This window comes from Dermacentor andersoni, chromosome 8 (assembly GCF_023375885.2).
Source record: "Dermacentor andersoni chromosome 8, qqDerAnde1_hic_scaffold, whole genome shotgun sequence".
NCBI classification, from domain to species: Eukaryota; Metazoa; Arthropoda; class Arachnida; order Ixodida; family Ixodidae; genus Dermacentor; species Dermacentor andersoni.
Window position 1 is genome coordinate 140,257,454 of NC_092821.1, and position 15,713 is coordinate 140,273,166.

Sequence of the window (15,713 nt, forward strand, 5' to 3'; positions counted from 1 at the left end):
AGTGTAGCGACGTATCAAAAACAACAACGAAACATATTTCTTTTTTTCGCAAACGTAGCTGCCGGAAACACTCGGCTCTAAGATTTTTGCGATCGCAGCGCGGATAAAAGGGTCTGTAGCCTGTGCGCCATCATGACTCCGCTGTCCGCACGCTCTGGTTCACATCAGATGAGAACCTGGAGCAACAGCATGACGACTTATGGTACGTCTAACCACGTCATCACGACCGGATGAAGTCGAATCCACGTGAATTGTGATGCCGCCCCCCCCCCCCCCCCCCCGATTAAGTTACGATAGACAAGGCTCTAATTTCTTTCCTGGAACGCTTTCGCATTTCACTGCTGAATATGTCGTCTTTCTTAGTGGCTGATCAGACGATCAGACGCATTTCACTGCTGAATATGTCGTCTTTCTTGGTGGCGATCAGACGATCAGACGCGAAATGTTACTCTCGCGTTTCATTTTCTTTTAGCTCTACACGGCCGTCATCGGGGCATGTGCGCTGTTCTGGAGGTGCCGTGTATAGGACGTCGACGGTGGAGCACGCTACGATGGCTTTTTCTCGGTGGTGCACAGTACATGTTCGACCTGTATGGGCACACAAGTTTTTAACTCATCTCCTATACAAAAGGAGCGACAGCGACTGACGAGCGCAATGTCTCCGAAGGTACGCCCCAGCAAACATTTGCAACTGTTCGATTTTTGCCCACACAGGGGCGCTGACCAACGTCAACGAAATTTGGTTAATTTGATTATATATAATTAGTATATACAACCAAATCAATCTTGGCAACCTCGCAGTGCTGGTAATTGCGCAATTTTTCTTATTACAAGGCTCTAAACAGCACCGAAGCAGACGACGCGTGCACCTGGTAGGCACGCGTCGGCTGTGCCCCAACACGTTGCCTCCGAGATTATGTAACCAATAGCTACGGGCGCTACCCCATCTCGGAGGCCATTTCTAGGATACACTGGAAGCGTAGCGCGGGAAAGACGATCGACAAAGACTAGACAGAACAAGCGCTAATCCTGTCTAGTCTTTGTCGATCGCCTTTTTGCAAGCGGTTTTTCGCAAGCATTTTGTGTTGCTTCCACTCAAATTTCAAGTGTAAAATTTTGCACGAAGCTACCTCTATACTGTCTTAAATTAGGTCTTGTGCCAAATGCAAGAAATTTATCTCGCTAGATTCGTTACAAATGAGCAATGCATACTATCGTAGACAATCTTTGTGGGTTTAACACGTACCAAGGTTCCGGTACTTCTGCACGGTACTTCTGCACATCAGCCACAGCTCTCCGACAGTAGAATCAGTCAGAACAGTCCTCGCTTGTTTTTATCTTCTATTTACTACAAAAACTTACATTTGCTTCTTAGAGAGAGCGAAGCAAGGTTGATTGGTATGCTGGAGATGTTAGCCTGGCTGTGCACTTGTCGTGCTACTCCAGGCAACCTTTAAGTTGTTGAAAGCGTTGGCTGAAACGCCCTGTACATACAGCACAGAGAGGGAGAGGAACAAGATATGCACAGTTAAATGTAGTATACATATTTTAATGACATGTCTAACATCTTATTGTTTGTGAAACCATGGTCTCGGGCAGTCCATTCCACTCATTGCATCAGTGTCCTTCCTTCAAGGTTCTAATAAGTTTTGTTATCCTTCTAGGTTCTATTAAGTTTTTTGTCCCTTACTGTGAATAGAAATAAATACTTTACATTTTCAAATATTAGCAACTTCTCCAATTTAATACGAATCGTATATGCAAGTGCTATTACTATTGTTATGGCACATTTTAGTGGTCTTTTTGAACTCTTTCAAAGCACTCTGGTGGCAGTGAAGCTGTATTATGGTGGCAAACTACATTAGCAGCATTTTTCTGGATTTTTTTTACGCTGTAGGAGTTTGCTTAGTGTCATGTTAAAACTTGGTTACATTGTTAAATGACCTCCGAAGTTTCACAGGAGCATACGGCAGTGACCATTGGAATGTGCCATTATATTTGTGTTAAAAATTTCGAACGTTCGCACTCCCCTGTTGATTACCCAGCTCTTCACTCTTCTAGGATGATCCCCTGTCTCAACGAGCCCATCAGTCTTGTCAGACGGAACACCACATCACTCTAGTGCGGTGCGCAAGACCAAGTGTGTCAACTCGCAGCACTGCAGTCCAGGTGGAACCATGGGAACAGCAGCGTTGATGGAAGTGCGCAAGAAGATGAAAGGTACTATATAAACAATAACCGAGAATTTCTTTCTACATGCATCTGCACATTGATGTATATACATATTGTGACCCACATGTGTCTTTGATGGAAGTGCTTAGATGAAACAGACTTCCTGATTAATGTTTACAGCAATACAGCTTTTGCTGATTTTGCTGTTGATTTTATATCAAATTTGTGGCTGGCACAGCTTAGTTGCTTTTGCATGATTAAACCCTGATTAACTAACACTGACATAAAACAGCTGGAGGTTTAAATGAGTGCCGACACACATCTGGAGTGGTAGAAATTCTACGATATGTTTCTCACGCATGAGGCAATGACACATAGCAAATGTGAAGGTTGGGAAACACCTACAAGACATTTTAAATTGATACTAATGTAGTCTCAAAGGGGCCGGCCTGGCATCATCAACATTATCGTGATGTCACGACGAAGAGTAAAATTTGCCATTGTGTTATTGGGGAAAAAAAAATAGGTATGACAACATTGCTAGATAAAGAAACAAAAGCTCTGTACAGTGTACAGTGACCGCAGGGTCGGAGTGAGCCAGTGAATGATGTTGTCACAAAGGGTCCACATCCTGTGTACTAAAGCTCATCTGCGAAAGTGATTATTACAGCAAATTATTTAGGACATTCTGCTATTTGTCATTTGTATCTTCAGTTAATGACAAAAAAAAGCATATCACAAATGACATGTCTGTACTACTTTAAACGAAAGCTTCCCACTGTAATGTACAAGTCAGACCTCGTTATAACAAGCACGGATATAATGAATTATCAGATATCAGGAAGTAAATAAGAATTGTCTCACCACTATTACAGCGTAACAGACATATACGTTTATTACGAATATCAGATATCTGTGGTATCGGGTCATATGTGATTTCGTTATCTAGTAGACTTCCGTTAATTCGAGTTTGGTTAATCCTATTTTTCGGTTATTTCAATCCCTGCCGAAGGTCCCGGCCGGCGCCCATGTATATATATCTGTGGGCCCAAACTTTCGTTGTTTTGATCCTGAAATTGGCCTTTGGCGGATGATTCGAACTCGACTAGTCAGCACGCAGGTGCCTGACCCCTGTGGTGACCCCCCGATAGCCACCCCCTTAGGGGCAGCGTCTGTTGGGGCCGGGCTAAGGGGACAGCGTATGCGTTGAGCACAGGTAATCTTTCGTCGTAAACGCCCGCTTTCGGCTCGCCTTAGAAACGTTTTCAAGCAGTAAATGTATCTCACAATATTTTAATACGGTATTTACCAGATTATGATTTGTTTAAAGAAAATGGAGCCAGAAATTGTCTGCGCATTGCACACGGACACGAAACCGAAACCAGAAACCGCCTTCGCAACATGCTTTGCTGCATAACATGAATGTATTGTGGCGAAGCTAATCTTTAAATAAGAAAAAACAACTGTGGTGAAATTGGTTTTAGAAAACCGGCCGTCATTGTGCAATAACTTCTTTTACTAAAAAGTTGAGTGCGTGTTAGATTTCTGCTTTGTTTAGGAGCTTTACTGTCACTTCTATGTTTGTTTACTACTTTGGGCACATAGTGGCGCGCATTTGATTCGGGGGCGTGCTATAATCGGGTAAATACTGCCAAATGAATCTATAGTTTGTCTTAGCGTTTTTTTTTCTTTTCTGCATCTTGTTTAATTTGATCCGCTGGATAATTCGATCTATTTTGTCGGTTCCATCAGGGTCGAATTAATGGAAGTCAACTGTAACAAGCATTGACTGTCGCTCCTGTTAATTATTTCCTTACCACTAGAAATGGGCTCATTTTCAGTGCTGTTATGCTTAAAGGTCTTATAGGAAAACATATTGGCCAACACCTATACCGTGATGCATTAAATTGTATCTGTTCGTTGTTGTTGTTTTAGTGGAAGTAAAGCAGAAATAATTGCTCAAAGAGTTTCTAATTCTGATGTGAAACTTCTAGGAAGCACCGCAAGAAGCATGACTAAAAGTAATAATTTATTATTTTATGGCCTAAGTGCCGAGATTTATAAAAAAAAGAACATCTGAAATACATAAAATATATGCCTTGCCCCTGGATCCCAACTTTTGTAATTTGGTGGCGTGAATATTAGCCATACCAATGCCAATGATATGCAGGAAAGCCGTAGATTCGCAAATGTGAAAATGGGTAAGCGCCTATGACGCAAGGAGCATTTGTTTTTACTCTTAGCTGCAAACGGCTGGTTCATTCTTTTATTACATTCTTTAGGTCCTTCAAGCAGTGGTCCAGTGGTCGTCTGGTAGGGGAGCATGCACAAGCCTCATCATACCTGATTGTGTTCGATCACCTTTCTGTGCAAGCAAGCTTGAACTAGCGCTAGAGCCTTTGCGTACTTTGTATAGTACTTGTACAGTACTGTACAATAATTTACAGCGTTGTACAGCAATGAATAAGGGCATTTGCATAGGTTGTGCATTTGCATAGCTTCTGTGGAAGGTTTGTCATGAAGGGAAGCATTGTTCATAATAAAATTTACATAAGCTGTCAAAATGCTGATGGATGAAAACAAACCATGGTGGGGAAAGTCAATGTTCCTGTTGGTATGAATTAAGCACAATCATCAAAACAACATGCACCCCTGACCATGTACTGATCAAACTGCGTAGACGTCGGATAAAAAATTTCAGACAACTGAAAGGAGCTTCTGTGTATTTATTGATACTGTCATTTAAAAATTACGTTGGTGATTCAACCAAAGCACAAATTTTGTGTTGCTTGATTGGGGAAGTGCTAAGAGGTCTGCAGGCTAGCTTGGACCTCCTGTCAAAGATTTATTTTTCCAGACTCCCCAATGTGCAAAAATTGTTAAATTCCACCGATAGTTAAAGTGCAGTCTTCATTTCAAACGGTGCATAGTGTTACTCGTGGCACGATTCTATCAGCATTGTTTAACAACATGCTAAATAACTGTCAATCAAATTAAACAAGTTATTTGGGTATGATAAAGAGTTAATTGACCAGAAAAATTATTTTAATGGGAAAGAAGAACAATGAACAAATTGAGTAACTTCTTAGCCAGAATTAGAACATGTTGGGAAAAACAAAAATTGCAGCTTGTAAAAGGTACGTCTGTGCACACGAGAAAGCATGATGTTGCTTTCTCCGGTCTGAATACATTCGTAATAAGTGCTGTTTCTGTCGCTAAAGAGGCGAGCAGCATACTTGAGCATCGTTAATCGTCTGAACATCTTTAATTCAGGTAGTTTTACATTGCTGTGTGTTCCTTGCTTTACTGTAGTATATATCACAGCGACAGCTACAGCTTTATGTATGGAATTTGCTAATGTGTAAATGAAATTCCGTACCCTTAAGCAAGGCATTTGGAGAAGCATGCCAAGAGCACACACTCATTGGATCGGCTATGCAAATGGGCAAACCATCAGCTTCGGCATATGCACTCGTATGCAAAGCAGTAGTGGGGACTCGGGAGGCATAAATTTAGTAAAAAATGTGTTGGAACAGCACGGTGTGGCATTGCATATTTGGAGATATATTTGGGTCATTTTTGCCCATGCTATAAATGCCACCGGTGGATGCTGTCACTGCTCACACTACGACTTTTTTATCTTATCTTATCTACCTTACCTGGCTTGTCTTGCCATTTTTCTTTATGTACCACACGTACACAGTTCCTCTACTGCCAGGGCAGTATGAAGCAGCTTCACAAGGCAGTAGCCACTGTCCTGGAGTGACCCTGGGCAAGCTTGCTCATGACTAAACCATCAAAGATGCTTTGATGAAAGATCGGGTCTTTTTTATCAGGTAAACTCTCATCTCTCATTGTCACTCCAGTTTTCTGTGTACTACGTTCTGTAGGTTCAGTAACATTCTAGATTCTGCATCGCTTCCGGCAGCCGGTAATTGCAGCGTTTTTTAAACCTCCAGTCTAAAAAAAAAAACTTATTTCTTGCAAGCATCTTGTGCCGTATCCACTCATATATTTCGAATGCAAAATTTTGCATGGAAGCTGCTTTGCATCAGTGCTGTTCGAAACAAGGCATCTACGGGGTCCAAAATTTCATTTCAGCTAACTTTTTAAGGATTGCTAGCCTTTTTCAGGGATCAGCAGCAGCACAGCATATGCCAGTACAGTCAGGTGTCATCAAAATGAAGTTGCATCCATCAAGAAAGTTTAATTGTAATATATATATGCATGCTACGTTTGTTATATGCTTATAATCGTTTCATGCTGTTGGCAAGAACAGTTCTGTTTACTTCATTACATCCATGTTTGTTATGTTGAGGTTCAGTTGTAACACTGAGTGTAGCCTAAATTGGAGACCATGTTACCCGAATTTTCCAGCTTAACTACCTCCTCATTTACACAAACATTTTCCTCAGAGCCAGCATTTCATGATGGGTTTAGTTTAATAGCATGTTTGTGCGTTACTTGTCTATTTTGTCTGAATTAAATATGAAGTAGGTGTTTTCTGTGGCGACGGCACTAAAGAAATGCCTGGGTGGTGTATAAAAGGCACATTGCAATTTAGTGGTGAAAGACGACACCACCGTTCCTCGCAGCGAAGTTGACACCTAGAAAACTTTTCAAAGCCCACCATTTTGGGCCCACTCTAGTATATTTAGACCGACCCATAGCACAGCCACTTACTCCACGGAACAAATTTATAACGACAACCAATATTTCTTTCACCATTACATGAAAAATCTCCATTTGTCCGCACTGCTCAGCTCAAACCTGACAGCACAACTCTGGGCCATCCAGCGAGCCGAGGAAGCCGCTTCGAGACATGGTCTTGGAACCGCATCCGCAGTGGGTGCCCAGACTCGCTGAAAAGACGCCGGACTCAAATCTCATTGATTTGAAAATAAAGTTTACGCTCTGTTGCACAGATCGCTCCAGTTGCGGCTATATAAAGCATATTGCCCACAGCATTGCAACAGTGCGAAATCTACAAATTTCAATGAATGGTCAATTTCCTGCATAGCAGAACGTAGCCCTTTTTCTTTCTCAACCGTAGTGTCTTTAGAAATATTAAAGTAGTAATCTTATTGTACGAGAAATGAGCCCCCTTGTGGCCACTACACGTTCCGCATTGATTGTGCCTCAAGAAAAACTCGTGCAGAACTTGGAGAGTTGTAAAGTAGCTTATACTGACTTTTTTTTCCTACTGCACATAATTCAACATCCATGCAACTAAAGACCACTGCACTTTGAGCGACGCCATGCACATGGGCACAGAACCTATGGGATTCTACGGATCCTACAAGGCTATGATTAATGCAGTGATATTTTTTGTGAAGTGGCTGTTTTCTTTATTTGGCCTTGATGTGGCTGGAAGGATGGCAGCCTCTGTATAGGTGGTGTTGGATCATGTGCTGTGGCGATGCCTGCACGCATTTCTATCTTTAATTAACTTGAAGTTTTCTTTCTTTTTTTTTTTTTTGCAGTTCAGCATTCAACTGCCATGCTGCTGTGGGACTTGTGAATCGAGAAGCCTACGTCATAAGTAGTATAAACAAATGTGGGCTGGCATGCTCAAGGGTCACAAGCCACTCTCATTTGCCATTAAAGCCAAAAAGTACCTGATTACATTAAACTTGTGTCTGCCTATGGCAGGAGCAACATCTAAAAGAGCTTCCGCAAAATTTATTTTGCAGTCGTTGTCGTCTTGGCACTTCCATGGGACACTGGCGACATGGCATTTCCATGGGACACTAGGTGTCGCCATGTGAGAGCCCAGGAATGTATGCTCGGTTGCTAGCCAAGCTGTGAAGACCACCTTTTCTATGCAACCCTGAAACGCCTAAATAATCAAATTCAACATTCCAGCGCAATATAGTGTAAGGAGTCTTAGTTTAATTCTATATGCTTCCTTAACATCCCCTATACTCAGCCCGCATATAGTGGAGATAACATATGATAACATACGCAGAGAGCCATTGTTACGCACTGACTAGATGCAAAAAGGAAAAGAATTGAAATAGAATCGTTATATTATGCCAGTTCTGTTCTTCTGTCATGCATTTTTTCATGCATGGATTTTTTTCATTTAGTAGATATGTAAAGCTAGCATGGTTCCAAGATGCCTTTGAACACTGCACGCACCTTGGAATTTCTTGTGGGAATATCCAGCAATGCATCAAGGTGCTACAGTACCGTAGTCATCAGTGCACCACGGGTTCCAGAAGCCCACCGCATTAATAATTCTGATCACCTATGGTTCGGTAATGTGCACCTAAAGTGCTGGTGGAATTTACAATATAAGATGACACTAGCTGTTTGAAACCTGACATTAGAACTCTGTTTTTCTTCTATACTTCTGGAATAGATAACACGTGTGGACTACGCATCAGCATAACCAGAACTGTGAAGCTGTGCTTTGATTATGCAGTCGTCGTAGGGCCTAGCCACACTTCAGTTTCACAGACGGTCACAGTGATATCTTGCAAGCTGTAGTAAGCTGGCTCAAAGTGCTCTTTCGAGGTCCTGGTAGAGTAGATGGAAACCTTTGTAATAGTGTCGCGGGTGGTGAGGCAGTCAAAGGACCAGTCAATATAGGCGAACGAATCTGCATGTTATTTTAGAGTTGTAATATAGTATTACATCGTTGGTCAAATTTCTAGAACTTTTTGTGTTTTATTACGGCAAAAGCCTTTCCAGGCTCATGGTGAAGTTCGTGTCAGCAGACCTGACTGCTGGAGTGCCCGCCGAAGCGTCGTCATGCCATATGAAGACAGATTAAAGTATGAAAAATGATTGCTAGTAACAGTTAGTGAATGATAGCGTTATAATATAGATTGGTAGAGGTTACTAATGACCATTAATGACTCCAAAATGACCAATATGTCTGACAGCTTGTAATAACCATAATTGATTAGAAATATCTAGTAATGACTAAAATGACTACTAATGACTACTAATCATTATGAAATGACCAATATGTCTAACGACAGCTTGTAATGACCGCAATTGATTACAAATGACTAAATATGCTTAGTAATAACCAGTAATTACTAATAATGACTGAAATGATTTGTAATGACTACAAATGACCAATATGTCTAACAATGAATTGTAACGACTAAAAATGCTTAGTAATGACCAGTAATGACTGAAATGACTTGTAATGACTACTAATGACTGATATGACCAACATGTGTAACGACAGCTTGTAATGACCACAGTTGATTACAAATGACTAAACGCGCTCAGTAGTGAGCAGTAATGGCTAAAAGAAAAGAGAAAGAGAAGAGGTGAATGATAAGAGGAAGAAGATTAGGCTTTCGCCGTTCACCTCTTACGAGAGATCTTAAGAGACCCTGTAATGTTTTTTATATATAATAAATTCAATGCCACAGTATTGACTCCGAAACTAAAGCGATCAACTGACTTGAGGTCGTAGCCCTGCCCAAGTGGTACTGGTAGCACACATGCTCACTTTGTATTCTACATTTCCACTTGTCACCTCATCCAGACGAGAAAATGACACTGCTCGCTCTTGCATCCGAGTGTGTTGGAGGCCTCCACGTCACCATGGACCGAAGTATTGCCACGTCTGCTTTGTGGACGCTATCTATACATTGACCATAGTGTACTTAATAAGGCGTTAACTAGCACACGCACATTCACAAAACAATGCAAACATGACTCCACAATAACGCCATGACACAAGCTTTCTTGAGCAACATAAACCTAGCTGAAAAACCGGAAACAGACTGATGCTCTACAAGTTCCAGTCCTTTTGCATGCTGTTGGCACACTGAAACACTGTTGCTTTGTATTTGTGTCCAGCATGACAATTACTAACTGCAATTTAATGGTCTGGACAGCATCAAGGAGGCCAGAACTTCTCTTTGACTACTGAAATATGCCATTTCTTCGCTTGTTCACTTCAAGAATTACTAAACGCAAGTCATGCAAGGATCCTAAGAACTGGGATAAAGGAGCGATTTTCAAACACAACCTGTGGCATGAGCACATATGGCAATGTTTCGCACTGGCCTTGTAGTAATCACTTCGGCCATAGCTGGAAGTACTATCTGCTGCGAGCGCCATGTTTGCGACTACCATGAATTACGGGAACCTCCGCTCCAATGGCAGGCATCTAGTAACACCACCTGGTGTCTAAATCCACGCCCTACAGGGTGGTGCCCTCTGGATTTAATATGCAGATCTTAAAAAGCTATACTTTCGCTGGTTGAATGCGGCGGCACCAATTCTAGGAGCTGGAAACACGACATAGACATCGGGTTTTGGACACTACCTATTGGTCGCAATGTCCTCTTATGTGACCATATGCGTCATCATGACGTCATAACACAGTAGAAAGGAAACGAAACCAAAACTTGCTACAGAAAAGCTGTTATATTATTCAGGGCACTGTGAGGCTTGACAGTATATTTTCTGCGGTTTAGAGGTACCAGACTTTCATTTAAAAAAAGAAAGAAGGAAAAGAGAGATGACTTGGCTATGTCGTGTCAGTAGCCTTCTAAGCCAACAGGCAAAGATGCCAAGGGAAGCATACAAGGAATTAGATCCATCTTTAAATTTAAATGTACAGTTATGAATGAGGGTTAACTCTATGATAAGCTTCTTGTTCTTAATATAGGAAATGAAAGGAAGCCATCTCTGCCAGTGAACACTGAAGTGATCTTGTCATGACGTGTTCAATGGTGTTCAATGCTGGGGTGGTGGTCATCCTTCCGCCTACTTTACTTACTTGGATGTTTGCGTACACATAATAAACCTAGCTCTGGCCAAGTTTGCCATTGCCACTAAGGACCATGGCAGCACATGTAGAACCTCCTTTCAACTGCAGGCGTCGCATAATACATGATTTTTAGGAGTACGAATGTGAGAATACTCGGAAGAGTTAACTTGGAAAACATCTAAAAATGTTCTAAACACAACTTTTCGATCTGCAAATTTTCTCTGTATACTGTGGCTGGATACCGCCATAAGTGTATTTGAAAGAGCTGGGCATGTATTACTGAAGTCCTTACTACGCATCAGGTCTGTCTCACCAAATCTGCACATCACCTGCAGTTATGCTGAATCAAAGAAGCCAAGCTTTATCAGTGAAAGAAACTCCGATGGTGTCATTCACTGAAAGGATAGAACCGCATTGAACTGCAAACGTGTCAACATTGTAAGAAAAAATAGCACTACAGTAGAATGTTTAAAAAAAAATTTTTCTTGGTCTTGCGTTCTTGCAAGCCACGCATAGTTAATATTCTGGATGAAATAGATAAATGACACTACCTGGGGATGTAGTCTGGAATTATGATTTCTGGCAATACTATTGACTCGGCCATGCAGCGTACACTGATTATCTGGTTGAGCACTACATCACGCGAAGGCGAGAGTATTGCCGAAAGTGATTGTCCGACAGTACATCTCCTGAACTTGGTATCAGACAAGAGTCTCTGTCAGATGACAACAACCCTGTGTGAAGTATTGGTACAAACAAGCCAGGAGTGTGATTTAATAAATGCATGTCCCCAAACCAGAGTCTCAAACATGCGGCCTGTCGAGCTCTTGTTACATAGTCCTCAAGGCACTCCCTAGTTGTCATCCGCATGATACCTCTATAGTTGTATTGCTCAAATCTATGTCGCTGCAGTTGTGCGAGGCTGTGTACGGTGAATGTGGTTTGATGCTAGGAATAAATTCAGTACCCAATACCCTGAACAATGGAGTCTTCCTTTGCAGTTGTACACCCGTGAGCAAAAGTATACGGACCACAGGGTTACCAAAAAAACTGAATTCCCTTGTAATTAACACGCATAAATGTAAACTGACAAGTGCACTAGAAAATTTGTAATGCCAAGTTTGGACTGCAATCTTTAATTTCAAGTTGCATTCACAGACAGCGGAGAAAATTAGTTTTATTGCGCAATCCCTGGTCCGTATACTTTAGCTCACGAGTGTACATAATTGAACACTTAGGCTTATGTCTGTTTGTGAAGGGTGAATCCGTGTGCTGTACTCTTATCAAGGTTTTCAGGTGGTTAATGACATCAATAACAGCAACAACCGTATGACTATGCCATGGAGCACCGTGGCATGTTAAGACAAAGTGTAATCATGGCTTAAAATGCTAATGGATATGATGAATACTTGGCAAACAGACTGTGAGTGTTATGCAACAAATTGCTGCAAGATATGTAGATAAGCAAGTAGCAGAAGAGTACGCAATTGGGGTGGTTGGTTCACGATTACGAGCAGTAAACAGCTCTGAAGGAGAGGGACACAGACTACAGCACCGACTAACAATCAAGTGCCTTTATTATTTCAGTCGGCATATATATATACTCCACCACTGTCTCAAAGCACAGTATTGACAGAATTCAGCATGCAAAGGGGCGAAAATTGCAATTAATGCGATAGGAAGGCAATCTCCTTCGGAAGGAGAGAAGTAGAGGGAAGGCTTACACATGCTTTGCCGCTATTTCACGTTACCGCTTTTAACTAGCATAGCTGAAATGTTGCGCATGATCTCAAAAAGGTTGTCAGCAGGGCTGGCGTTAGGTTGCTGTTCGCTGATAGAAATAAGGTAGCTTGTGCCATCAAGTCAATCAGGTGACCGAGAGCAACAAAAATGTTGTAAAAAGCACCAAAGACAGGTTTGTTGCTGACTGTTGTGACTGTGTGGTTTACAAGATTCCTCTTTCATGCAAGCGTTTTTATATCGGCCAAACGGGGCCGTGCATCAATGACCGCATGCGCGAATACTCAAACAAGGTTCAAAAACGAGCTAGAGTCAATTACACTGCATTGCAACGAATGCGGCTGCAAGCCGTCTTTTAAAGACGTGACCTATCTGTCAAAATACCATGGCGACCGTGCACGTTTTGTTTCCAAAGCTTTCCACATTCATAATAGCGGCGAAGCATGTGTAAGCCTTCCCTCTATTTCTCTCCTTCCGAAGGAGATTGCCTTCCTATCGCATTAATTGCAATTTTTGCCCCTGCGCATGCTGAATTCTGTTGATTCTGTGCTTTGAGATAGCGGCGGAGTATATATATGCTGATTGAAAGAATAAAGGCACTTGGTTGTTAGTCAGTGCTGTAGTCTGTGTCCCTCTCCTTGTCCTGTTGTTTAGCGCTGTTTACTGCTCGCAAGCAAGTAGCAGGTAGTTTCATAAAGGCTAAGTAATGACAATTCGAATTTCAGCACATTGAAACAAAATGAAAATTCTAATTATATGCAGTGCTTACACTTAACAGCATCACATAAATATGTTGGTCATTGCCAAGCAAGCCCCCTTGAAATAATATGCCTAATGAAGCAATATAAAGCACGATGACTAAAAGACAGCAATAGTGCAAACACGTGCAAATCATCATGCATCTTTTAGCCATTATTCCACGTGTGCACTGTTTCTTCGCCAATGAAAACACTGCAGTTGGTGAGCGAGTCATAGTATCGCTTCTACGTATGAAAGAAGAACCAAAAGATTAGGCCATAATTTCATTCCCCATACAATGAATGTGCTGCTTCATGAAGTGTGTTTGAGTGGCAGCTGAAGTGCATACCTCGCACGCTGTAAAAGATGGTGTTTCAGCGTCATGATGTAGCGCTGGCAGGTTGCACATGAGCGCACCTGAACACCTTATTAAAAGTACGATATTTATGATTGTGCCATGATTTCAAGAAGGAATCACACTGAAGAATTGCATTCACCAGCGACCCATAGTACGTTACAGGGTGAGCGCGCCAGTCTTCTTATGCATAGAGCCTCGTCAATCGACCAGACCGTAGGGCATGTCACCGTCACCGTCTCGATCCGCCTGATCGAAGTCGTGCGTCTTAACGTCCAGGTCTTCACCGTACTGGATGGCGTTGTCTATGACGAGCAGCAGATCGCCGATGCTCTCCTCCACCTTGATGTTCAGCGGCATGAACTTGACGAGGCTGTACTCTTCGACGACCTTGGCAATGGCCTCCGAGAGCCGCGCGTTCCTCTCGTCCAGCCTATCGTCCTCCAGCAGCAAGCTGGCGTCGGGTTCGAGGAAGCGGCCGATTTTCCTGCGTCCCGCCTTGTTCAGTAGGTCCATCTTGGTTATGACGTTCACGTGCGGTATCTCGAAGTTGACCATGGCGGCGAGCGCCGACAGGACGCCCGAGAAGAACTTGGACGTGTCGACCAAGAACTGCGAGTCGATCAGAAACACGCCGCACACCCGGAACTCCCAGGTCTCGAGCGTTCGGATGAGTCGCTTCATGACGTCCAGGTGAGTGTAGAGCTCGATCTGGCCGGGGCAGTCGAAGAGGAAGTAGTCGTCGCTGTCTTCGCCGAGCTGTTCCTGAAGCCACTCCACGTTTTCGGTCAGGTACTCGAAACAAAACACGAGCGCCCCGTTGGGACCGAACCTGAGATCCTCGTCTTCCATGACGTCGTCGACGTGTATCAGAGTCCGGATGTCGAACGAAACGTCGTAGTCGAAGTACTCGGCCGCCGGGTCCAGGTTGACAACGTGCACGGTGCGGCCGACGGCCTCGCAATGCTTGGCGATGGTGCTGCAGTAGGTGCTCTTGCCGCTTCCAGCAGGACCCATGACGAGCTGCGCGTACCGCATCTTGTTGAAATTACCCGCGACTTATTTCGCTTCGCTTAAACCTAGAATTGCGAACAAAGACATGGACGAGGTAACGCTGCGCGACGCCGTCGCCCGCCACTAAGTTTGCGCTTATGACGCTTAAAATGCGCAGCGACCTTCTTCCATGGCAGCAACGCAGGGCGCCGCCATCTTGCCGGACAACGTTGCCGGACAGCTTTGCAGAAGACTGCCAAGATTGTCGGAAGTGTTCATCGTTGACCACGGTGCCGTTGGCTTCGCCTATAAGAGGAACCAGCATCTAACTTCTGTAGTAAAAATGAAGCAGCAGTCGTAAAGTATATAACAATAAAATTATTAACATAATAAAGCGCAGTCTTGTACTCGAAAAGAGGTTTTAAGAAGAAGCTTTAGCTCGGGCCCAACCCTGATGCGGCCTATTCAAATACATGTAAAACGCAAAAACGCTTTCCTGAGATAACCCCTAAACTGATTTTAATGAAATTTGTTGCATTTGAGATAGAAATATAAATGCTAGTGAATGCTGGAAGCTGAATTTCGATTTTTGTTATAAGAACTTTAAGGAATTCGCAAATTCGAGAAAAAAAATTGACGCGCGAAGTTTATAAATTAATAGCTCTGCATCGAGAACAGATATTGCGGCTCTGTAAACGGCATCTGTTAGATCATTCAAAGCGGACAAATTTGATATGTAAATTTATGTCTTACGTGAGTTTGTTACGTTGTGTGCAAGAGTACTGCAAGAGCTCTATTTTCATATTAATTTTTTTTAGATTCATGTGTAACATGGGAATTTTGTCCGCTTTAGATGTACTCATAGTACTGTCAGATGCGATTCAAAGAATTGTGACATCTTTTTTTTCCTTGCCGAGTTACAGAGTTGTACACTTGATAGTTCCGCTTCCTGATAATTTTTTTGCCAAT

General features: G+C 42.6%; 2 protein-coding genes across 5 annotated transcripts in view; one reads left to right on the forward strand and one right to left on the reverse strand.

Annotated features, from left to right (window-relative positions):
* The window catches only part of LOC129380157 (uncharacterized), a 35,091-nt gene extending 21,532 nt beyond the window's left edge, over positions 1-13,559 (forward strand). For 3 of the 4 annotated variants that reach the window (XR_011896149.1, XR_011896147.1, XR_011896148.1), the window contains 4 exons: positions 473-667; positions 2,062-2,220; positions 5,876-6,008; positions 7,656-13,559. Coding sequence is in view for 1 of the 4 variants with exons in the window: in XM_072289976.1 (XP_072146077.1) it covers positions 473-647 (175 nt within the window). In the remaining 3 variants the exon portion in view is untranslated. Of the gene's footprint in view, positions 1-472; positions 668-2,061; positions 2,561-5,875; positions 6,009-7,655 lie in introns of those variants that run through there. The other variant, XM_072289976.1, reaches the window with a different exon arrangement.
* A 107-nt stretch (positions 13,560-13,666) lies between these two features.
* On the reverse strand, positions 13,667-14,980 carry LOC126525829 (GPN-loop GTPase 3). The gene has a single exon (XM_050173786.3). The coding sequence runs from the start codon at positions 14,787-14,789 to the stop codon at positions 13,953-13,955; it is 837 nt and encodes a 278-aa protein (XP_050029743.2). The 5' UTR covers positions 14,790-14,980; the 3' UTR covers positions 13,667-13,952.
* Positions 14,981-15,713: the final 733 nt, after the last annotated feature.

Excerpts from the sequence above, each read along its gene's own strand:
- LOC126525829 (XM_050173786.3), bottom strand. The coding sequence starts at position 14,789 with ATGCGGTACGCGCAGCTCGTCATGGGTCCTGCTGGAAGCGGCAAGAGC.